At 35.4% G+C, this 26,024-nt stretch overlaps 2 protein-coding genes across 2 annotated transcripts; one reads left to right on the forward strand and one right to left on the reverse strand.

Moving 5' to 3' along the window:
• Positions 1-267: 267 nt before the first annotated feature.
• LOC113770374 lies at positions 268-3,351 on the reverse strand. Its single transcript, XM_027314808.1, has 2 exons — positions 3,192-3,351; positions 268-1,033 (listed from the first exon to the last, which is right to left on the reverse strand). The coding sequence occupies exon 2, from the start codon at positions 980-982 to the stop codon at positions 551-553; it is 432 nt and encodes a 143-aa protein (XP_027170609.1). The 5' UTR covers positions 983-1,033; positions 3,192-3,351; the 3' UTR covers positions 268-550.
• Positions 3,352-4,578: 1,227 nt separating this feature from the next.
• LOC113772501 lies at positions 4,579-12,243 on the forward strand. The gene is made up of 18 exons (XM_027317111.1): positions 4,579-4,829; positions 5,059-5,176; positions 5,284-5,471; positions 5,583-5,690; positions 6,100-6,164; positions 6,901-7,006; positions 7,451-7,534; positions 8,024-8,170; positions 8,261-8,389; positions 8,637-8,704; positions 8,953-8,986; positions 9,067-9,151; positions 10,387-10,454; positions 10,522-10,635; positions 10,782-10,817; positions 10,908-10,994; positions 11,699-11,790; positions 11,910-12,243. The coding sequence occupies exons 1-18, from the start codon at positions 4,701-4,703 to the stop codon at positions 12,031-12,033; spliced, it is 1,782 nt and encodes a 593-aa protein (XP_027172912.1). The 5' UTR covers positions 4,579-4,700; the 3' UTR covers positions 12,034-12,243.
• Positions 12,244-26,024: the final 13,781 nt, after the last annotated feature.

Here is a 26,024-nt window from a genome sequence, read left to right on the forward strand (position 1 = left end):
CGTTGAAACTGTGAAACTTTTTCTCCCCTATATGAAAAAGTCTTGATAAGATTTTTATGAAACAGATTACAACAATAAAAATGTATTGGAATACAAAATGACAATGCTTGTGGGTGTTTTCCAGTGACTTGAGCCTCAAATATGTCAAAAAAGGAGCATAACTAGCGATATGGAAATTGGAATTCTAAAATTCTTTTTTCAGGTAACAAAGGATTTAAAAAGGTCTCCTCATAAATCATTCAGGGTTATGTTTATTTTTTCATAATATATTTCTGACTTGTCCAATGCTTTTCATTTTGATCATTCAAAGGGGCTGAAGTGTGTATTCCTTTGGTTCACCAAAGTATTTTCGTGGTCATTGTTCACGATTAATAGCCTAGTCTGCACTGACCAAACATGTTGAAAACAGGCATAGTGTGGAACTTCAGAAAAGAAACTCCGTTAGCTATAGTAAATGTAGTAAACTCAAACCACAAACTCATCCCTGCTACAATCAAAACTCAAGTGGAGAAAGTGATTTACTCCATATGATGCATTAGATGCATCATTGCTAGTCATCTCCATATGCTCGAAACTTGTAGCGTTCTTGGTAGAAATCATTGAACCATAGATCTGCTTCAAACCATTTTGGGTAACGAACAAGGTCACCAGCCACGAACCGCATAAAGCGTTCGCTTCCTTCAGGCACTACCCTTACCTCCCCTTCTTCGATATAAACCAACTGATCGACATGCCAGTCCCAAGGAAGCTTGCACTTGCCTGTCTTCCACACCGACCATTTTGAGACACTGAGCTCTGCTAATCGCTCCTTTGACACATTCCTTTCTACCCTTACATTGTATAGTTCCTCCAGTGGTTTCTCTATTCTCATGGCTTTAATACTTTGACACGGCCTAGAACAACTACCTGAGCTTTTATGCTCTCTGCTGCTACTTTTCATGGAGAAGGAACTCCATGAAGGAGTCATAGTTACCGTGGCCATGTTCAACCCTCAACTATTGCCAGCACGAGACAGTTGAATTTGCCTGCAAATCTGCAATGGAGATAAAATTTTAGTTGTAGTTTACTCAAACAAATAACATATACGTCCTCCAAGCTTGCTGCCGGCACATGATGCCAGCTTGCTGAAAATAAATTCAGTATCCAAACATGTATAATGGTTGCTTGGATGTTCTATGAATCTTTGGAGCAACCAATCAATTTTATCCGGAGGAAATATTGAGCACAACAACTCACAATGACAAATACATCCAAAGCTTTCTCAAAATTGCTTCGGAACAACATGGTGCGAGTTGAAATCTACATCAATGTGTAGACAATATACAGTACCATCAAAAGGAAATCCTACCAGATAGCTTCTTTGCATTGAAAGAAGCAAAAGAACTAGGAAAAGGGATCTGCCACCAGTGGGGAGGATGATTTTGGATTAATCTTTATAATGATATTTACAGAAATAAGGTCCAGGAAAGGTCTTCATTAACAGTTTAAAAGTATTTAGGCAAATGAGTCAAACAATTTAACGTAATAGAAATCAAAATACAAGATATCAGGAACACTCCCTGTATCAATGTGAAAAATCAGTGAGAACTATCACTACGACAAAGAATGTATGCTGAATTGGAACACCACTGGGCCACTCCACACATAAACCCCAATTAGCCTTTTCATATCTTACTTTGTTTACAACCAGCATTGTACATGCCTACTATCATCTGCTATTGAACAATACCCACATGTCTACTATCATCTACTATCATAGTAGAAAATACCCACAAATGAATTTAGAGGGTTACTTCATTCCTAGTTTCCCAGAGGAGGTAAAATTGTAGGAGCTAGAAAAAGTAACATTATCCTTCCAATAAACGAAATTTATCAAAAAGATTCGATCTACTATGGAACTTTTTACTGCTTCTTCTTTTTCTGGAGTTCATTCTCCAGGAAAGTCTGCGTGAATTTGCAGTCAAAACTTTACATTATTGTAAACTAACCTACACACTTAGTGACACATCTTCCATGACAGGGAAGAGTTATGAATTAGCATGTATTAGGTATGTATCCATGTCGAGAATCTATAGCGGAATGAATTTGATTCTGATACGTTTTGTCTGATATCTGATTAGTTGATAAGTCTAGGATTAGGTACCCAAGATTCACATCACTATGGCACATAGCTGACTTCCTTCTCAGCTACCAATATAGCAAAATTGCTGCTCACCACCACTTTTAACAGTAAATTTTTTTTTCTTGTACACTTTATTACACTCGGGTAGTTTGTATGCCACATCGTCTTTGGCTTGGTCTTTTACTTTAGGGTCATTGGATCAATCGATTTAATATGTAACAAGGATTAATGTGCTCTAAAATCTCTCTCTCCCTCATCAGCTTTAGTTGCCATTCCCTTCCAATGATTTCTCTTCTGTTGGCTTCACCTATTTCATTCTCCAAATCAGCAGGCTTCAACTTCAAGACTAATAATTAAATGCCCTGATCCCAACCTACAACTAATTGTTACATTTTGTTTCCCTCAAGTGGGTAATCATGTTTTTGTTGAATTATTAATAATTTCGCCAATCCGAAGAGAAAAATTTCTTCCATATTACAATGTCTTGTGTAATGTATATCCAAATTCTTCATTTTCCCTCTTTTTGCTTTTTCATAATAATTTATACTTGCTTATATCATCTCCAAAAACAACAAGACAAATACGAACGTAGGGATCATTCAATTCTCAAATAAAATATTTCATGCTGATTCCACAGGTACAACAAAGGTAAAGGCAAAAAAATGGCTATCAGTTCAAGACGATAAGTAACAGGAGGAGTGCAAAGCCACAAAAAATAAACTTTTTCAACATCTATGAAGTGTGTGTGTTTGTGTGAGTTTGCTGGGAAAGAAATTCTGGTGTCCCATCCTCTCAACCAACTGATCTAATTAGACCAAGAATAACTCCTTATGAGAATACCCTTGCCCTTTCTGCCAAATGCACAATATTCAAGCTGAAATTCATCCCAGATTAACTAATCTTGAAAATGCTTTATTTTTTCTATTTTTCATTTTCTCAACTCAACAGAGGATTTTCCAAGGAGAAAGTAAAGCAATGAAAAGGGTCAAATTCAACAAGCTAACAAACAAGCAATTATTGGCAATCAACAGCAAGGAATAAGCAAGCATCTGAGAAGAATTGGGTTCACCTTTTCCTTGATTTCTGATGAAACTGGACGATTGAATTGAACTTTCTTGTGAAGATTGACCAAAAGGGGTCTTAATTCTTAAACCCTTTCTTGGTAGAGACCAGGGAGCTGGCGGGGTTTATCAATTGTCTCTGCCTGTTTCTCTCATCATCTTATCCAGAAAAAATGCACTTTACAAGAGGTGTATGAGGAAAAATAAGATACAAAAAAGTTTTATTTGAATTATGATCCCCATAAGAGAGCAAAATGCTGTGCTGCCCCACCAATTATTATGCATTTTCGAGCATTTTGAAGTCTAATTTGGAAGGAGTCTGGGAAAAATAAGATTACAGGTTCTTGGACAGGTTCTGAGTCTTTCTACAAATTATGGGAAGATTTTACTGTTATTGTACCATTCAGCTGGTTTAACAGTATGTTTATGTAATAGTTTATACTTGATTAAAAAGATTATTATTGAAAAAAATATACTTAACCAAACTCTATTTATATTGAGTTCAGTTTTGAATTATGTACATAGAATGTGACGAATATTACTATCAAGTATAACAAATGCATGTATATGGCTATTTAGCACATAGATTTACCAAAACAAAGAGTAAAGAAATTTTTGTATCTTATTACATATTTAGAGTAAAGAAACTTTTGTATCTTATTGCATATTACTTGCATGTCGATACTATAAAATGATAAGTTGATTTTAACTTTTTCATATCACTTTATTGTTAAACAATGTTGAACAAATACAAAATGGGGCACCATGATTATAGAAATTTTATTCTTTTCTCCTTCTTTCAAAGATAACGATTACATAAACTTGAGTTGTAATTGACTTAAAATTGTGACGCCATTATAAGATATTTTGCCTAGTCATAAATTTTATTTTCTCATTCTTTTAGAGATAATGATTAGAAAAATTTGACTTGTAGTTGATTTAGATAAAACAACACCACAAGATATGGTCCATTCAACTAAGGCTGAAAAGCATGTTCCCATTTTTTCCTCTCACTAATTAGTATTTGGATCTAAATGTAAATTAATACACATTTACAAATAATTATATATCTAAATCAACACACATTCACGTGTCATACAAATATTACGCCAATCAAAATTTGATTTTTATACATTAGTTTAGTAACCTGGAATCCAAATGATAATTTGGGCTTTCACTTTGATATGATCTTGTTCCTTCGATCGATTGGTTATAAATCCATTAGCTTTAATCGTTTGCTTGAACTTTTGAAACATCGAGGGGAAAATTAAAAGATTGACAAAACTTTAAGGGCTAAACATCCAAATTTTCGAACTTTTATATTTGGGAATAGCGTGTCTAAAGCTTGTTCTTACATCCTATGTTCTACAGCCTAAAGCGGTTTTATCACAATCTTTTTTCTTAGGAAAAAAAACAAAAGAAAACAGCATGTTCGATAAGATAGTGCTCCACTTTATCCAGTGGCTTGAAGGAAGTGAAGAAGATTCAATTGTCACCATTTTCACTGCTTAATTATAATGTTGCTGCTTCAACTTCATCAATCACCCAAGAAAAATGGAGTCTTTGGAAGCCCCATTAGAGCTTCACCTATTCCAAGAAGAAGGAAGCTCTTCCTGCTATCACAAGCCATTCCTTCCAGAACCCAAGTACACCCTTTTCTCTATTTCCTCTCTTCTACATTGTTTCTTGGTCTAATACTGCTCTGTCGTCAGTACTAATGAACTGAAATGTACATGCATTGGATAGAATTTTACATGCCCAGAAATTTTCTTTTCTTTTCTTTTTTTTAATAAATTGAGAGCAATTCATGGTTGTATTAAGTTCTTGATGAAATTCTTGAAGCTGATATTGTCAAAAATATTCAATCTTGAGTAGAGGATAATGGAAAGCATTTCAGTAAGCGGGGAAGTTGGTGGTGCTGGTGGTGCATATTCATATAATGCCTTAAAAAGACTGGACCAGCTGTGGTCTACCATCTGCTCTGCTTCATCAGGTGTTATAATCACCTTGGCTTCTCCCCCCTGTTTGCTTGTTAGTTTTCTTGATTGTGTGCTGTAAATTAGAAAACATGATGATATATATGAAATTGTATGTTTGCAGCTGTCCAAGAACCTCAGCAAGTAGTTTCAAATGTTGCTGGTCTGTTTAGCAATTCTGAACTTGCTGAAAGATTTGAGGATAAATTTGATGTTGTAGTTTGTGGAGGTACACTAGGTATCTTCATTGCCACAGCATTGAGTTCCAAAGGACTACGAGTGGGAGTTGTAGAGAGGAACGTATTAAAAGGGGTATGGTGCTTAATTGCAGAACCTTTGTTTAGCCTTTGTTAACCTGGAGAAAATATAATTGATTTTCTATACATTTTCACGGAAGTTTCATATCTGGTGGTTAATAATCAGAGGGAGCAAGAATGGAACATATCAAGGAAAGAGCTTCTGGAACTTGTAGAAGTTGGCATTCTCACAGAAGATGACATTGACGAGGCTATTGCTGCCTCTTTCAATCCTGTATGTTCAATGGTCCTAGACAGCTTGAAACTTTTTTTAAAGTTGGTGAAGAAAATTATGACTATAATCTGCACAATACAAAGCCTAACAGGCTATGTGGTTGGCATAATGCTACCATTCAAGTATTTCAATCTGCTCGACTTTTGTCTGCAAGACACATAATTTTTGGCATAACAGACTGAATCCACAGAGATAATAGCTGGAAGTATCTTGCTAAATGCATCAGATGTCTTATTTAATCCACCCACATTGTATCATTTCTTTGTGGAGCATTTATTGGAAGCTCAAATGTACACTAATTAACAAAATATGGAAAATCCATCTTGAAGTCACCGCTCTGACATCTCTATCTTCTTGATGCTTGTTTCTTTAATAGCATCTTTTCACTGTTATTTGTTAATCTCTGCAGAACAGATGTGGGTTTGAAAGTAAGGGTGAGATTTGGGTTGAAGACATTCTTAATCTTGGGATTTCGTAAGTCACCTTAATTAATTTCGGCACGTGATATCGTGAAACAATGTTAAGATGTTTGATAAAGGCCATTATTTTCTTATTATAGCACTACTGGTTTTATCTCATGGGCTGCAAGCCTGCAAGCTAGGTCCACTGACAATGGATCTTCCAATTTGATGCTTATGCAGTGGCCACACCATATTCATATTTTCTCCTTATCAAAAGGTGTACAATACTACATGAAAATAGGTTTTGCTTCACATAGATTAACCTTAAATAGACATAAAAAACAAACAGCATCGTAATGACAGGTAGTCGTTGCCCTTCTATGTGTAGATGACTGGGCTTTTCATTATAGCAGACAAAGTGACCATGTTGAGTGGTTGAGCAATTTAGAAAGATTTTCCAATCTTTTCCTGCTTAATGGCAGAAAAGGATAAGAAAAAAAGGCTTCACTGGTTCAATTATTGTCAGTGTTTCTTTTGATTTTTCTATCTCTCTCTCTCTCTCTCTGTTGGGTCCCATGTCTCTTGAATTTCACTTTTTAAGACACGATGTTAACTGTGTACAAAAATGATGAAATTCTGTCAATGTTATCTGTAAAAACAACTAAGGTGCATGGATGTGGTCATCTTTATATGCTGAAAAATTGAACTTGAGCATATTACATGAATATAACTTGTGGCTGTGCTCATTTGAGTGGCTTTCTTTTATGAGTTTGTCTTTCTTTCATTTGTGCTTTTTTGCCTCACTGCAGGCCAGCTAAGCTCATAGAGATTATGAGAAGGCGCTTTGAGTACCTTGGTGGTGTCATTTTGGAGGGGTACAATGTGGCTAGCATACGTGTCTACGATGATACAGCAGTAGGTTACTAACATGAGATATGATATCTCATTGCTTTGTTATTTATGGTCTTCTGTGATGTTTACTGCTTCAGTGTTTCATCGAATATTTTATTCAAGATTGGAATTACAAGATGTGCTCAATCGGTTGCCAAGATGTAATGATATATGTGTATGTACATGAACTAGGAACTGTCACGAAATACAATCCTTGAGATCAACACAATGTTTGCTTCAACATGGAACTTGGGTGTCTTAAGTGAGCCTTCAAACTAGTGAGAAATTTGGAGTGCATCCTTGTGGATACTTCAATGGTGCCAGAATAATCTCTTAAATTGTTTTAAGTTCTATGGATGGACATAAATTTTGAAAATTTCGAAGCCGAAATGTAGTGACACAATGCTTTCAAATAACTATGCATGTGTATGCAGCTTTGGAGTATAACGACTGATCTTTTTCTTGCAGGTCCTGGAGCTTTCAAAGGGAAGGATTTTGTCTTCAAGTCTCGTAATTGATGCGATGGGGAACTTTTCCCCCATTGTAAAACAGGTAAGATTTGTCTACCCCAGTAGCTGCAGATTTGTGCAGGGTCTTCAAGTTTACAGTAGGCCTTCTATGATTCATATGTATTCTCTCCCTTACTATATGCATGTGTCACGTGTAAGATCTTCTATTTTGTTTTATAAAAAAGTCATGGTTACCGTCACATCCCTTTGGATTACGAATTTGTTCAACATAGAAATTGAAGAAACAAAAGCAGTTAAAATTCAAAACTCAGATGATTGGGAAATGCAGATTACAATACTATAAGGATTAGATGAAACTATTCCATAATTTGTCCAAAATTTAGGACCACAGAGCTTGCTGGTATTGCTTCAACTGTAGTTATGAGTTTTATTGCTCCCAGTTCCACTTTTTCTAATTTGAATCAATTGACAGTATTAGATCCTTCGCAATAGTTAATCTCAACTTGATGTCAATTTTGGAGATGTTGAATTCCTTCTTTAAATTGCTTCTTATGCTACAGACATATTGCAGATCAGATGTGGTAGGAAACCTGATGGTGTATGCCTTGTTGTTGGCTCCTGTGGTCGTGGATTTAAAGAGAATTCCAGGAGTGATGTCATATACAGCAATGCTTCTGTAAAGGAAGTTGGAGAATCACAAGTACAATATTTCTGGGAGGTAATTCCAATTGCTCTTGTTTCTTGTTCATGCCTTGATATGATATGATAGGATGAACTTTGGGATAACTTTGCTCCAAATGATTTGCAGGCATTCCCTGCTGGCTCAGGCCCAACAGATCGAACTACTTATATGTTCACTTATGTCAATCCACAACCCGAATGTCCAAAATTAGAAGAGTTACTAGAAGATTACTGGAATTTGATGCCAAATTATCAGGTAGCTGTCAAAGTGTTAGTCTGTGATTTGACAACCTGCGAAGCATCTTGTTCATGTCTTTATTTAGATCATTGAGCACTATCAGTCCTATTCTGGAGTTATTTGTTGCTCATGGAGGTATTGGCTTATCTAGAAAAAGCATAATTGTCTAACATATGGTTGTCCATGACATAAGTAGGTTTAAATGTCATTGCTGCAGATTTTCTCTTCTGCATGTGCTAATGTTGGAATCGTGCTTTTTCAACAGGGAGTGTCACTTGACAACCTGGAGATACTGAGAGTTGTATTTGGCATTTTCCCTACCTATCGAGACAGGTAAAGACATGGATGTGTTATATGAACTGTAGTAAGTTTCTTCTTGCATGTAATATGGGATTGTGCATTCCATATGTGGTTTAATAGAGTTCTAGGTCAATATACCACTTTTTATCATAAGAAGCTTAAACAAAATTAAGGAGCAATTTTGCAGCATCTAGACTTTTGACTATTTATCCATCTTTACCCAAAAGTTTTCCTGGCAATAAACTCTAACACTTTGAAATTGCTCTGAATTGAATTGGCAGCCCATTGCCTGCAGCTTTTAACCGCATTCTACAGGTGTCTGCCATCATACCTTGAAAAACCACATAATATTCTGGTCATATAGAGTGTGACGTATATGAATATATTCTCTACAGTTTGGTGATGCTAGTGGGATACAGTCACCAGTCTCTTTTGGTGGTTTTGGGAGCTTGACCAGACACCTTTGGAGATTAACAGAAGGTGTGAGTTTTTGCTTAACCATATATTTTCTTGTTTATTTTCTCATTCCTACATTTACAAATAAAACTGAGCCATAAACAATTCATTTTACTCTCGTTCTGTTCAATTAAAATCTCTTAGCTTTTCTATTAGTGCGTATGTTATAGAGTACATTCAAGGACACTGAAACCAACATATGTTTGTATTGTTTGGTCAAGTTTATATAGGTCCTAGGGACCAAGTTCATTCGATTTCCCAAAATCTGCAAGTCTAATTTTTGATATTTTATTTCATTGGTAGTGTATTATTTGGAGTACTAATCACTAGGAAGGAAATTTTTTGCATGAACTTGTATATTTTGTGATGTTTATAAATTTTTTTGCCCAAGTATCTTGTATTGCTTTAGTTTTACAGACACCTGATAACAGAATTTTATTATATGGACTTAAATACCTGAGATTATAAGTATGGTGAATTTTGACACTTAAAGCATGATGGCTAACATAATAGTATAACTTTCTGTTACGATTAGTCAAAATAACAAGTACATTGTTTTTGCTAAGACCACCTATGATGATAGTCATGCTTGCAAGACAAGTATGTTTTTCATTTTCCATCACCAGAATCTCAGCAGTGTCTGGAGAGCTTCTTACCGATGAAGAATGTGCATATCTTCTGAAGCTGATCTCTCCTAACCAACAAAATTTCAGTCTAGAAATTATTGCATTATTGGAGAAGGAGACTGTAGAATAAAAGGCAGCAATAGCACAGATAAACAAAAATACTCCCAACCCACTGTTACCTATGTAACAGTCTAAAAGAACAAAGAAGAAACAAATGGAAAAGAAGGCATGCCAAAGAATAGCATTGCTTTTCATCTATCTATGTTAAAAGGAAACAAAGAAATAGTTGAAGGAAGCTTGAAATTGAGAAGAGCAACTGATTTAGTTTCAAGCTACAATATCTGCTGTGATATAGTGTTTTGTATGCAAGGAAACATTTACTGAATTTTACTGCTCCACCATGATTGTTTTCTTGTACATGGTAACCACTCTTTCCCTAGGGGAAACTAATTTCTCGTGTCAGAATGTTGCAACATAATTAAGGTGATTTGCTCCTGAGGGAAAAAAATGTAATAATTGGTTTAAGGACTGTAAGCCCTTGATTTCCTGTCACGCAGCTATTCACAAATTTTGTTTTTGCATCATCTGAATTTGCTGCACTATTGTCTCACTTTCTTCTTTTTGAGGATATAGGCATTTGTGAAGCAATTGAAGGCAATTTTCTGGACCATAAGAGCTTGTCCTTGCTAAATCCATACATGGTAAGTTGTTAGTATAACATAAAGAATAGCATCGTTCTGCAGTTTTTGCTAATATTATGTCTTACAGCCAAACTTAAGTTCATCGTGGTTGTTTCAAAGAGCAATGTCAGCCAAGAAAGAGTCCAACGTTGCTCCTGATTTCATCAATGAACTTCTCTATGCGAATTTTCAGAGCATGCAGGTAGATATTTGTTCACAAGTGCATATGCATTCTCATTTTGCGGGAATCTCTAAGCGATCATTCTGTTGACTGCTGTGAATGAAAGAACTCATCTTTTTTTCTTCTGCTTTCTGTTTTCTTCTCAATTTTTGTTCCATATATATCAGAAACTAGGGGACCCTGTACTGAGACCATTTCTCCAGGTATATCTAGCTTGTCTCTAATTTGCAAGTCAGGGTATGGAAGTTATGAAAAACTTGTAGTTAACTTCAGATATGCATGTGCTAAAACAGGATGTCATTCAGTTTGGACCTTTAGTGAAGACATTGGGCCAAGTAATGTTGACAAGACCTCGAATTCTTCCATCAATATTTCAGCAGGTATCGTACTTGGTAGCTCATTCTTCGTATGTTTGCTCAGTTGCTGTTAAATGTCAGTTTTTGTTATAGCAGGTATTATCCAGTTGAACCTCTTCCATTGTCCTGACTATCAAATATTGATATTCTAAGATGAATCAAAAGGCAAAAGGAAAAAAAAAACATTGCTTTGCTCTATGAGCTGCTTCGAGAAACCCATATTTCAATGGTTCACAAAAGAAACAAACTAGGGACTTTACAGTGATATCTCAGGCCTAGAACTGTAGGAAGAATGAATACTTCATCTCATTTCCAAGTTGGATTGCCTCTGTAAAACCAGTGCACGTTAAGCAAATTGCATGCATACTTTAAGGTGCTATCTAAGAATTTACTAATTCCACCTGCATACTGACCTTACAAATTCTTATGTAATAATCCATCAGAATAGGTCCTTTGTTTTTGGGGGGTCGGGTCTGTGCTGTTATCTGCAATTGTATTTTGCTCCATTGAGGAAAATTGTTTCGAGTAGATTCTCAAACAGCTACTAAGACGAATTTGTGTCATTTTAGAGGATCATATTTGGGTATTGCTATCAGGTCTTTAAGCTAAAGGTCATACTTAAAACGAACTTAAATCTGTACATCTTCTGTTCTGCAATTCTTCCTATGTGTCAGCATTGGAATTCTCCTGGTTCTTTAAAGCTAATGCAATTATGGTCCCAATTTCAGGTTGGAATACCTGTACTGCTTGACTGGTCTGGGCATTTTGCCATGTTAGGATACTACACATTCCTTTCCACCTACATTGACCCTACAATTAGGTAATGGCCTTTGATTTAATATGCGTTTCATCTAGCGTTGCCACTAAGATTTTCACAAACTATTGCTGCTCAAAATTCTTCATCTGTATAGCAGTTCTGATGAGAAAAATATATTTTAGGCCATTGATAAAGACATTCCCCCCAAAGATGGAATACAGATGGAAGAGGCGTCTTGAGGCTTGGAAATATGGAGCTGGTTTAGACTACAAATTTGAGGCACCCCAGAACAGGACAAATAGATAAAGCACCTATAGAAAATTATCCAAAATAATGCTATTTTTTTCTTTGATGAATAGCTATTTACTATAGATAAGAAAGAAAATTCCCCTTGTCCCCTTTTCCGTTTCTTAAATCCTACCCTTCCCTTACTAGGAAAGAAAAAAAAGATTAGCTGTAAGTAAGAAGAGCAAACCCTCAGATCCTAGCTGTGCTTATTGGAATTTCCTTTACTAATTGACTTATTTTTGTTGGTTATTAGAAAATTACAAAAACAAAGACCAGTAGCAGAATTGCAATGGCTACAAGAAAAGAAACCTTTTGCATGAAAGCCTTGCTCAATCTAGAGGGTTATGATCTTTTAACCTCTTGGAAGATATTCTAAATAACAAAGACATAATCTGTAACAAAAATGAGAATTTCAAATTAAGTTCAAACATATCTGAAAGAGATAAACATCTCACAATTCAGGGGAAAAAAAAACAGAGCCTATGCAATTGTATTGGCCACAAGAAGTTTGTGTAATTTCCAAGGATAAACGTGTTCTCTGGTACAACATTTTGTTTTTCTAAAAGTTAACACAAACTAGCTCGTATTATATCCAGTCTTGTAATTTCGGCACAACTTCTTACAAACCACTGATCTTACCTTTACTTCCATCTTCAAACGATCGTTGATAATATCACCAAAAAGTTCTCTTGGATGCTTTTTGAACACCTCCTCAAGTTCCTCACTCATTCGACCATCCAAATACTGCTCCTCAAGTTCCTCACTCCTTTGACTATGCAATTCTCGCAGAGATTCCAAATCATCCTCTGAGAAGTACACTTCAATGTCTCGGAGAAACTCACCCTTGCTAATTGAATCCGAACACTCGAGCACTCTACCAGCAAGTTCTAAACTGTCAATCCCTCTCTTGATAGCTTTTTCAACTTTAGACAGCTGATTTTCGATTATAATAGTTTTAATTTCTTCGATTTTTTCCCGAGTTTTCTTATCTAGATCAGTGAAGAAGTAGCCAAATTCCTCCATCAAATCAAAGTGGCCAATGAACAGCTTCAAAATCTTCTCATAAACTTCTACCACATTATTGTCACCTTTTTCATAATCTTCCAATACTGTCAGGAACTTTTCATAAACTTTAGCGTTTTTCTTGAATCGATCCTTGACTTTTTTCAGGTACTTCATACATGCTTCGTCGTTCAACTCATAACCACCATGATTGCCGTTGCCATTCTTGCTTTTGCAACTAACCAAAGAAGCTTGATCAGTTTTTTTGCCGTTAAGCAAGAACTTCTTGAATCCTGAAAACAAGATTTCATGTCCTTCAAATGTATCTTCCACTATGGACATTAAATCTTCGAAACTAATTCTTCTAAATTTGTAGTCTTCCATTCTGAAGAAAAAATTGTCATACTTATTTTTTCCATCTTCATCGCTGGAGAGAGCTTGTTTCATTTGTTTGATGAATAAAAGTGCTCTATCCTCTAGGGTTAGCTTCCTCAGATTACCACATGAATTTGTGACCGGCTCCATTGAACAAATAAGATAATAGAATTCTGGTTAAGCAAATAAGACAGAAATTTTACGACAAAGATTCTTGTTAAGGCAGTACATATTTGATAGAGAGAATTCAAGAACAATGAAATCCATCTAGGAATTGGACAACGAATATTGAAATTCAAGTGGGATTGAAATTGGAAGTTTCCTTTTTCTTGTGGTTAAGCCAGTACACAATATTGAAATTGGACAACGACTATTGAAATTCAAGTGGGATTCAAATTGGAAGTTTCCTTTTTCTTGTGGTTGAGCCAGTACATAATATTTTATAGAGAGAATTCAAGAAAATCAAATCCAATTAGATAATGAATATTGAAATTCAAGTGGAATTCAAATTGGGAAGTCTCCTTTTCTTGGTCTGTCTGTGCTTCCTTAGTTTACAAAATAAAAAATAGTTATCGTTTTTTTTTAAATTTTTGTAGTTACATATTGCTTCATTAGCCCTCCAACAAAAAGAAAAGAAAAGTCTTCGTTTGTTAAAATTCAGTATTCCTGTTTTTAAATTCAAAAATTCTCTCTCTCAAAAAAAAAAAAAAAAGAAAACAAGAAATTAATTCTTGAGGAATATTTTTCAATCCATCTCCATCACTCTTTTTCATTTATTCTATTTAGTTGCCAATTAATGTAAGTTGGGATCTAATACCTAAAAAAGCTTGATGATGTAAGTCAACAACTTGCTGATTGGATACATAAATCCTAAAGCAATGTCAAACCTAAGTTACTAGCACGTCTAGAAGCATGTTGGAGAAAAGAAATTTTGAACTTGACATCAAAATTGATCAAATGAACTTTTTTCAATTATCTATCCAAAATCCTATATATTTTCATTAGTTGTATTTCCTTTATCAGGTATCAAGTGTTAGCTTTTTGGGCAAAGTGAAATTAAATCTAGAAAACTTGTAAGTGTAAGGGGGCATTTATGGAAAGTTAGCAAGTGTACAGGGACCAAGATGTAGTAATGAATCTCGTTACACTCATTAGAAAAATACTTTAACTTTCTTGTTTGGAAAATTTGATGGCGAATTACGTGATTTAGATTAGATTGTAGTTGAAACTAAAAAAAAAAAGAAAAGAAAAGAAAAGGAACTCAAACACAATAACAAATGGTAACTGGACTCGATATCTTTTGAGCTTTTGTTAATGAGTACTCAGTCTTCAACTCAAATTCTCAAAGTTTCCCAACCGTGAATTCTGCATAAAAGTCCTTCCATTTACATAACTTCTTTGACTATTTATAAGGGCCAGATTCATTCACTTATTAATTACTTTTTGGACAAAGAATAGTTACCATACTTCTTGATTTTGTAACATTGGAAACATTTTTCCTGGCTTTCTGATTGGAAAGGCTTAAGGCTGGCAATGTGGATAAATTGAATCAAAACACAGTTTATTTCCACTCAAGGTGAAGTAAATGTTACAGCAGAGGAAGGGGAAAAAAAAACACAGACACAAGCATCTGCTTACAGTCTTGTCTAGACATAATGCAAAAGGCACAAAGAAGAATGTGCAGAAACGCACTTATTGAAACCTTTTTTTTCAGAATTTGACCAAAACAAAAAAAGAGGGGAAAAGAAAAAGAGAACCTTTTTTCAGGAGGTTCTAAATTATTTTTCAGTACTCTCTTCTCTGATCATGCAGGAAGGACATAGGTGGGAACTCCGGGGACCAGAAGAAGTACTATTCCAATTACGGCATCAACTATCCTAAACACTACCAAAGGGTACCTAAGGAAGCCATTTGGGATGTTAAACATGCAGGAATTTTGTGGTATGGTCGCTTTAACATAGCACTTGTTGGGGTCACTTATCAAAGTATCAGCCGTCGTGAAGAGGAAAAAATATGCCCCTTCAAGATTGGTTACACCGGATTTTATAACACTTGAAGCGGAGCCATCTCCACACACGACATCCACCGGTGCATTGGATATCGCGGTGTAAGTTCCTGCTTGGGACAGAGAAGTGTTGCTGCGCTCAACAGTTCCTGCAAGGATAGCACCGGCGATGGACGGAACAACGGTGTTGGTATTGGCATTGGCTGGTTGAGCTAATGGAATAGTGACTGAGACAAAAAGGAGAGTGTTGATCGAGGGAAGTGTTGAAGGAAAGGGTGCCATAACTGATTTTTTAAGCTGATGCTGGCTAGTTGGTTTGTGACTTTGCTGTGGTGCTAGGGGTCCTAAACCAGTGCCAATTTATAGGAAAACAGAAGGGGATTCTCAACTTGGCATTGATTATAAGATCCATTTGTCCATTGGCTTTATTCTGAAGCCCATACCTGTGAGCGATTGTACCAGTCTAACAAACCAAACCAGGAGTATGGGATTAAAACAATTCATGTGGATATTGACTTGATTCTTTTCTCAATCTTAAGGAAGCATGGGTTGGACTGAGATGAGTACTGACCCTAACAGAATAACTTCAGCAGAGTATTCTAGCCCTGAATTGTATTTAAATCAATGGCATGTAACAACCTTTGGCAATTTAATTATTAATTTCCTCTCCCACGAGTAAGAAAACAGTCTCCCTTGGCTTCTTATACAGGCTGGTGCAGAATATATTAAAGCAAAAAATATTACAGGTACAAAAGCAAAAGGGGCAGAAGGAATATAATTAAATGCTATCATTCAATTGAGTTCAAAGAATTAATTGATCCACCTTCCAACCTACAGGATCGGTAACTAGTTTTAATTTGACTAATCATAGGCAAGAATTCTTGAAACATACCCCAAATTAGTTACACAAAAATTAGTTAGTTGACTCTGAGTACAACATATTCATCTATGTTCTATCCCAAGTCCCAACAATCATCAAGCATCAGCCGAGCCTTCCTTTTCCTGGAAATGCAATGCAACCGGCGAATTTCTACCAGAAAGTTGAGAGCGTATGATCGATACCTTACTAGTTCCTGTTCTTTCTGCTCCAATTGAGATAATACATCAGGGAAAATCTCTTTGGGACTGTTTTTCAAGGCCTCAATTTTTTCCATATCAAATTGTCCATAAAATCTCTTAAAACATCTGAAACGAAGTCCCCTTAATGGATCTTCAGATTCTGGGGAGGAATTTGACTCAGGATCTGATTCAGGATCGAACTCAGAATCTGGCTTCAAAAGCCCCAAGACTTTCTGCAGGCGTCTGATTGAAGTCCTCAAATTCGACAACAGCACTTCCAGTTCATTCATGTAATCATCGATTGTAAAAACCCGAATCTTTTCAACTTCTTTTCGAGTTTTATGGTCTTGATCGACAACGAAACCCTCGAATTCATATACCAAATCAGCATGGCCAATTAACAGAGTAAAAATCTTCTCAGAAACTTGTGCGATATCTAACTGACGATCCTTATACTTGATCATCATCTCCAAGAACGATTTGTAAACTTCAGGATTGCCTGCGAATCGAGCCCTGACTTTGTCCAAAAACTCGTGGCATTCTTGCCTTCTGGATTCAAAACGGGGATATTTCTTGTTTCTGTTAACAATCCGAACGACCCTTTTGGTTTCTTGTTTTTTAGGCAAGAAATTCTTGAACCCTGAACTCAAATTTCCGCAGCCTTCAAATAAAGCTTCAACAGTAGCAACTAAACCTTCGCGACTCAGTCTGTGATGGTAGAAGTTATCAAGCGCAGAACCAAATTGTTCATACTTGCTTTTTCCGTCATTCAGATAGACAAAGACTTCTTTTACACGTTTGATGAATTCTAAGGCATCATCCATGGTTGGGTTTTCCGTAGATTCTTCCATGGTTTGGCCGTTTGAATCCTTCAGATTTACTTGAACACTAAACATGATGGTACAACAATAAATCCCATATGAATTAATTTATATATTTTTCAATAGATATAGCAAATCCGTATTCCTTTAGGAGTTGGATACTTGGATGATGAATATTCGTATTCGAGTTGGATTCAAATTCCATTTTCTTATATTTTTGTTTATTTTTTGTTAGTTTCCAAAAACAAGGAAAGTAACGGTATAAAAAAGAGGCATGTAAAGTGATTAGATCGATTTATGTGAACACCACAATGTGCACCTCGTACTAGGTGGTGGAGAACTTAAGCAACCAAATACTGATTAGAATTTCAATTAATGTTGCTTAAAATAAATTGTTTTTAAATTAATAATGGATTTTCCTAATGAATGCTTGGGACACTCATCAATATATATAAATTATGCCTAATTCACCATGTGAGTGCGTACACTAGAATTTATTGCGTTTACATGTAGACATTTTTCAAATTCATTTTATTTTTGGCAAAAAATTAATGCTTGAAACCATCTAACGAGTGTCTCAAGGGCCCACCTTAAACAAACTCTGGCAAAATTTGCAAGCAAAATCTTGATCAAATCTAAAGTTTGTCTTCTAAACATGCAAAATAATTTTTCTCTTTTTATGAAGAAAATCATAAAAAGAGAAAAATCAATAATAGCAAGTAAATTCGGTAAGACAATTAATCGTTAGCCGTGATTACTACGTTCTTGTCTATTTCGACAAGATTGAACATTTTGTAATTTCCAACAAGGTAAATAATCTTCATGAAAGATAACCTAGTTGTCGAAAGTTTGAAGATTGATATTTGTACCCTTTTCTTAAAATGTTGTTAGATGAAGGTTCTATTAATTTTGATAATTTTGACATAGTCATACATAAGAGATTAGGAAATTCAGAACACTATGGGATAAATATTCAGACCACAAGGCAAAAAGATAAAGTGTATAACAAAGAAATTTTGTTGAGTTCAACAGTTTTATAAAAGGTTTAGTTAACAGGTGTTTAGGGTACTCGTTAAGAGGGGCCTCAATTGTTAAATTTTTTAGAAAAATAAAATTAATTTGGGAGAGTATTTAAATGCCTTTATAAGAACATAATTAAATAATTGTTTGAAGATTGATATTTGTTTGAGAACATAATTCAATAAGCCTTTATCATATTAAATAATGTGTAATTTGAAAATTTTAAATTTATTTATCGCTTTATTTAGTTCATAATACTAAATAAAATGATTAAATTTAATTCTAAAAGCATGAAATTTAAACTTTTACTACAAGTACTTTCAACCTCAAAAACTGCACTCCTAATTTTATGAAAGATGTTCACCAAACGCTTCAAAACTACTTTTAATATTTAAAAGTGCATTTTTTTTAATCAAAAGCACTGCAATCCCAAACCGTCCTTAACAGTGTATATTGGAGACATAGGGAATGAAGGATAGATACTATTAAGCATTTGCAATTGGAATATCACGATAATTATTAACCATTTTGGGTTTCAAGTTAAGTTTTCCACAGCTGGGCCAGAAAAAATACTGAGTGGACGTCGTCCCTCCTGTTGCTAGCAAACAACCAACTGAAGAGGCCTTTCTATGGTGGTCAAAAACAAAACTTATCTAGAAAATTTATGTATTTCAATCGATTTTGATGGCAAAAATGCTCTTCAAAATTATGACTTGGACATCTTAGATATAATTGTTTGATCTAGTCATGATTTAATTTTAGTTTCAAATAATTTCGTGAGATTGTAAGTCATATTGTTATGAAATTATAGAGGAGGATATAAATCTCACACAACAGAAGCATTTTCTTTTTCTATCTAATGAAAATCCCAAAAGCTGAACATCTGAGCTTGTAGGTCTATTCGAATTGCAAAGCTCATGCACAAATTCCTATTCAAGCGTTACTTTATATTGAAAAGTTAACTCCTAAAAGAATTTGGGTATAATCAAACTTGACATTTTTATTTAATTATTTTTCGCGTAAAAGAAAATGAACAAAAGAAGCATGTATCCGGCTCATTATCTTCTCTTAAATAAAATGTATAAAAAAACCAAAACCTTTTGTTGATAATCCAACTTTTGGTGATTTTTACTAATTTAGAAAAGAGGAATAGATTAGATATCTTACTTTTTTGTACACACATACCTATATTAAAAAAAAAAAAAAAGACTATTAGCAAATCTGGTTGAATAAAATGGAGGACGTAATCACTAGTCTTAAATATGTAATGGCCTGTAGTAATATTCTTAATTTTCCTTATATGGATTGGTTAGGAAAATTTAGAGCAGTGATCTCCCTTGTCACCAACCTAAAGGCTGAGATCCTTAGATCTTTAGCCCATATTAAGCACCAACTTCTAGTGAAGCCAGTGGATGTTACATTGAGCTCCTCATGTATAACTATACTCACCTATGGACTTATCTGTAGAATCTTTCATCATTTTGATAATAACACTACTAATATTTGGATCAAATAAGCTAAAGTTAGCTGATGGCTATTTTGTAAGAATATAAAACAAGTAAAAGTAAAATGAAATGCATGTTGTTGTCTATGTTTTGCTAATGAGATGTTATACTCTCCTATTACTTACACAAGATTCAATTACATCCACAAAATCAGAAGCTTAGCTGCATGCACCAAATGTCCAAAAACAATGTTCTTACAAAGTGGAGAAGTGAATAAAAATTCAATTGTACAACTCAAAGAAATAAAATGTACATAGAAATTTTAGAAATTGTAGGGTTAAATATGATGTATAGGTTAATGTGCAGCACAAGTTGAGGAAATTTAATTTGTGCCACCGCTAAGTTTAGACTCAATCCTTTTCAACTTGAATTAATTGCTATATGCACACTTAAACTATTATTGATTCACACTATGTACATAAATTGCCAATCTTACAATTTTAGTATTTCATACTATCACTTTATTGCACATTGTTTGATTGATTTTAAAAATTAATGAATTGTCCTGTCTTATTTTTTAAGGAAAAGACTTTACTATCCTAATTTATGGCTTTCTCTTAAAGTATTGTTATCCATTTAGGCCTGCTAAATTCTTTTTATTCAAAAAATAGCTTCCGCATTTTATTGGTCTTCAATAAATTTGAGCAATATGTTGCAAATTAAGAGTTTAACATGCAAACTACAAATTGGTGATAGTTTGAGCTTGCAATTTTTTTTTATTTTATTTTTGGGGTAAGTTTGAACTTGCAATTTGCATACACTCTTTCAACTTCCAATCTAACATGGTTTGAGAAATTTCCAAGTTTGTGATGAAATTTAAAAAAATTCTACAAAAGGGGTGATTTTGGTGAGGTATTCCGTAGGGGGTCTTCGCATTCCACGAATGTGAGCTCAGCAGAATTTTTCGCATTCGCGGAATGCGAGCTCTACTTATTGAGCGAATGCGAGCTCTCCCAAATTTAAGCTTTGGGAATTTAATCTCTCCCAAATGACACCTGCACTGGCTCATGGAGATCTTTATATGTTGCAGCCACTGCCTGCAGTCCTTCATCGCATACCGAGTCAAGCACCTGCATAAATCAAGGGTAAGGAAAACCAAAAGATTGACAGAATCAACATTCAAACGGAAATTCCATTTACTTACCCACAAAGTCTGGAGCTTATGGCAATGATAGATAAAGGATTTCAGTTGTTCAGTACTGATTGTGGCGTAGCTAAGATTCAGAGAGGTAAGGTTAGCACACACTAGAACTATTGCAGGCAGATAATGAGCATTGATTTCTCTGAATCCAGAAAGGCAAACTAGAGATTTGCATGCAGCAAAAGCAGAAACGTAGTCTGGCTCCTGTTCACCCTGAGCAACAATCTCTCCGGGGCCTAATGAACCAGTTCCCAAGTGGGTGAGCTGTGGAGCTCGAACCATCAAACGATAGAGCTGCACAATTGTTACATGTCGATTCAATCTAAGCTTCTTCAAAGACGGTGACTTAACCACAAGTCTCTCCAATGCCTCAAAATTAATAGGGGAGTCCACACAGTCAAATATCAAAGACTCGAGACAAGTTCCATTCTGTGGAAAACATGAAATCCAGTCCACTTCATCTTCTACCAACTCTGACTCAATCAAATTGAGCACTCTAATCTTCCTGAGATCACGTAAAAACAACTCACATTACACAAAAGAAGATCACATTAAATGCGAGCTCACTGACCTCGCATTCCCAAAATGCGAGCTCAGTGAGCTCGCATTCCCGGAATGCGAACACCCTATTTGTAGAACCCTCTCCAAGAAACGCCCTCGTTGTAGAATTCTTTTTTTTTTTTTTTCATCATAAACTAAGAATTCACCCAACATGGTTTCCACAATGATGTGCTGAGTTGCCACTAACTGTGGGATCGGACTCTGCAGCCACCACAGTAGAGTGGGCTATGTTTGTTCTGGTTAACCATCCTCAAGAGCGGATGGTTAAAGAAAAATGATTTTTTATTTTTAGAAAATAAAGAAAATTGACCTAAATGGGACTAAAAAGTGCGACGATTTTGCCCCAAGAATAATAGTTTAAAAGGGTTTTTAATGAAAATAAGGAGTCGCCACTTGTTATTGAGTTAAGGTGTACCAAGTCATCTAAAAATGAATTTTAGATAAAAAGTAGAAAAAATCCTTTTTAAATGACTCCAAATCTACGAAAAATCAGAGAAAAGTGTTCGGGAGTCACATTTGAAGAAAGGGAAGGCAAGGATAAAATCCAAGGCACCCTTTCAATCTAGCCAAGGCTAGTTGCGTGATTTAGTCAAAGATTTTCTTATTTTAATCTAAAAATTTATCACATTTAGAAGTCACTATCTGGATGCAAAAAACCTAGACCTAGGAGTATATCGGAATATCTCTTCGAAGTTTAATTTGTTCAAATCGCATTAGTTGTGGCGCCCAAAAAGTGACTCTTTGAAGAGGTCACGAATTTTGCAAAAAATGAGACTCGAAAGAGCGAAAATGATAATAATATACAAATATACGTGATCTAAGAGAATGCATCATAATGGGTGCGGGGAACTAATACTCGTGACTTTTCAACTTTCCCTTTAATAGAGGGAATACGAGCGTGCTAAGGCTAGAAAGCCAAACTCGTCCATATCCCATATTTAAGGGGTTTTTCCCATCTAAACAAGCAAATGATCTACTCTAGTTCTAATTCTTACATAAAATGCCAGTCTAATGTCATGTATCGCATATGGGGATAAGGGATATACATATAAGGAGAGAACATGCATGGGATAAGGGATATACGTGTAAGGAGGGATGTCATGCAAAAATGATAAAAGATCCTAGAAAGTAAAAAGATAGGCATGAAAATGTAGTGTAGTCACACAAACATGATCTAGTGAGTGAATGGTTCCTAAGGGTTTAGCGTTGGACTAACCCACATCTATGAATTCCCACTAGCGTTGGGCTAGCGGAAAATCGAGGGAAAATGCCACAACTAGCGTTGGACTAGTGTGGTGACGTCACACATTGAGTACAGCTAAACTAATCATATAAAACCTAATAAAGCAAGTAAACACGTAATATCACATAAACACGTAGCACATAAGCATGAAATCTAGATGCAAGGCCCTAAGAAAGCTTGTAACACGTAACACCTAAGCATGCAAAACACACAAAGCAAATAAAGTAAATAAAACCCTAACTATTACATTTGGGGGCCCTAACTACAATCTAAAGGGGGAAAGAATTAAATAAAATGAAATAATAACCTAACTATTACAATTTTGGCATTTAATTGCCTTCCAATTAATTACAAATTAAATTAAAATAAATATACAAAATTGAAACAAATAAAGTGACTAAAGAAATAAATATAAAACATTCAAAAGGCATGCAATTAAGCACATAGGGGGCACATAGGGTCGAGTAAAATCAAAATGAGGGATAGAGTGTACCTTCCTTGAATTGGCACCCTAATGAAATGAAATTTTCTTATTTATCCTCCAAAAACAAAGAAAAGGTCAAGGCATCACTTTAATTAACAAATAATCACATGAAATGGAAATAAACACGAAATTGAATCACAGGCATTCAAATAAACTAAACAATCCATATTCATCAAACTAAAACAAACAAGGACCCAATTGAAAGAATTAAAGAAGTTCGAGGGATCAATTTATTATTATTACAAATATTAAGGATCCAAAAGGAAATAAATTAAGATTAAGGGCTTAAGGTGAAACCTATCAAAACTAAACTAAAATTCACAAAAAAATAAATGAAAACCATTTGTTACAATTAAACAGCAAAATACCCAAAAATTTTACTAAAATCCGAATCAAAATCATAAATCTCTAAACCTCAAAGTTTCATCCTAAAATTCGTGAATAATTTGTCCAAAGACCACATTACAGCATGCCAAATTGCCAATCAAAAAATAACATTTAACTGGGACCAAATTGATTAGTTTTCCCAATTTTCCGGGCCATAATAGCATTAAATGCATATCAAGGGGTTAAAAGGCAGTTTTTTCTTTTTGATTTGCATGCAAGCTACGTAGAAGAAGCTTTCTTTTCTGCACCATTCCAGCAGCAACTTTCTTTCCATTTAGCCGAGACATATCCATGCAAAGCAACCCAAGAAATTCCTAATGGATTTGATAACTCAACTCAAATGAAAAGAACTTGGGACAAAGGGGAGAGGAAGATAAAAGCACAACGGAATGCTATGATCATTTGCTGAAAATTCGACTCAGACTTCCAAGAAAAACAAACTCAAAACAAGATAATGAACGCTGATGGGCTTTACCACTAAGCTCCCCAACATGCACACGACATCTCAGTCAAACAGCAAACAAATCAAGCATTTCAAGCAAGCAAATCTTTCACAACAATTCTTCTACAACTCTCCTAGATTGGTTCTACCCAAGTACAAACCGAAAGGAAATGAAATCCAAGCCAAATCATGCAGCTGATGCTTTTTATTTCAAAACTAACACCCAAGACACACAAGACAGAAAAAAAGGAAACAATGGCAAGAGAATCATCAAAGAACAACCATGTTAAAGCTGTGGAACAAGCTCAGCAAACCAGCGGCAAAAAGGTTTGACAGTTCATGCATCCTCTTAGCAGAAACCTCCTTTTCTTTCGCTGGTTTCTTGAGCTGCAATTTCTGGGTTTTGAATGCAATCTTTTCCGTCTAAACATTGCTAACGACTCAACCAACAACAGCTTGGGCCAAAGTTACAAATTCACCAAGCATTCTCTCCACTTTGTGACCCTAAAAACTGAAAATTTCATAGGAAAAGAAAAAGCATGCGAAATCTGAAAATTTCTGCAACTTTCGACCATGGCTTTCTTCCATTTCATCACGCAAACAAGTCCAACGAATATCAAGACTTTGGGTCAAAACAAACGAACACTACAAGTCTCAATCATCAACTAAACCAAATACTATATTTTGTTGCAGAATTAAAGCAGAAAATCTGGGTTGACCAACAGTAAAAGAAAGAAAAAAAAAATGCAGCAAGAACTTCTCTGCAGCTTCGCACTTCTCCGCTGCAAATTTGCAGCTTCCCCCCCTCTCACGCGGACATTTTTATGCAAAACTCAAATGAAACCCATCAACTAAACTCACATAAACCTCAAAACTTTTGTTCCCCCCAAACCATTCCAAACCCACGGATTTCTTCATTATAAGTCGAAAGAACAGAAAACAACGGGAAATCCATAACTAAACATGGATGGAACTCTACAAGAACCAGCGAACTTAACAGGAAACAAACAAAGAAAACCCTCCTTGACACACAATCTTAGATCAAAGGCCTTCTTCTTCCCCCCCCCCAAACCCAACCAAATTCAGAGAAATTTCTAAAATTATAATGATTTTTAAAAAAATTCTACAAAGGGAGCATTTTGTGTATGGTTTTCTATCCTTGGGGTCTTCGCATTTAGCAAATGCGAGTTCTTTTAGCTCGCATTTGCTAAATGCGAAGTCTCCCTGAATTTTTCCAACACCGAAATAAAAAAAAACAAACAAAAAAAATCAGACCTCGCATTTGTGAAATGCGAGGTATATGAGCTCTCATTTTACAAATGCGAGGTCATAAATACCTCGCATTTGTGGCAATCGAAGAGAAAGGCAGATTCGAGCCTCGGATCCGAGAGGTGAAAATGGATCCGAACTCGAATTTTTAGGATCCGAGGCCTTTTTTATGGATCCGAGCCCGGATCGTTTGTACTCGGATACACTGCTCCGGAAGTACAGACGAGGGCTCGGATCATCTCTTTAGTCACACGGATCAGGGCTCGAATTTTTAGAATCCGAGGTCTTTCTTTTATGGATCCGTGCTCGGATCGTTTGTACTCGGATACACTGCTCCGGAAGTATAGACGAAGGCTCAGATCGTCTCTTTAGTCACACGGATCCGGGCTCGGATTTTTAGGATCCGAGGCCTTTCTTTTATGGATCCGAGCTCGGATCTTTCGTACTCGGATACACTGCTCTGGAAGTACAGACGAGGGCTCGGATCGTCTCTTTACTTGTCTTGGCTATATCAATCACTTACTTATAAAATTAAGTAAAAATGAAAATATCATTAAACATGCAAAATTCTAAGCATAATTTTCCTTATTTAGCCAAATATACCTTCTAAAATATAAAAATCCTAATTGCATAATGACTAATTCCAAGTCAAATAAGAACTAAATTTTTCCAAAATACATATAATATTTTATGTA

The sequence above is a fragment of the Coffea eugenioides genome, chromosome 5, assembly GCF_003713205.1.
Source record: "Coffea eugenioides isolate CCC68of chromosome 5, Ceug_1.0, whole genome shotgun sequence".
In the NCBI taxonomy this organism is placed as follows: Eukaryota; Viridiplantae; Streptophyta; class Magnoliopsida; order Gentianales; family Rubiaceae; genus Coffea; species Coffea eugenioides.

What these genes read in the sequence shown, in the direction of transcription:
- LOC113770374 (XM_027314808.1), bottom strand. Translation starts at nt 982, where the DNA reads ATGGCCACGGTAACTATGACTCCTTCATGGAGTTCCTTCTCCATGAAA.
- LOC113772501 (XM_027317111.1), top strand. Translation starts at nt 4,701, where the DNA reads ATGTTGCTGCTTCAACTTCATCAATCACCCAAGAAAAATGGAGTCTTT. An exon ending in CCTTGCTAAATCCATACATG is followed by an intron (nt 10,455 to 10,521) that starts GTAAGTTGTTAG and finishes TATGTCTTACAG; the next exon opens with CCAAACTTAAGTTCATCGTG. An exon ending in TACATTGACCCTACAATTAG is followed by an intron (nt 11,791 to 11,909) that starts GTAATGGCCTTT and finishes AATATATTTTAG; the next exon opens with GCCATTGATAAAGACATTCC.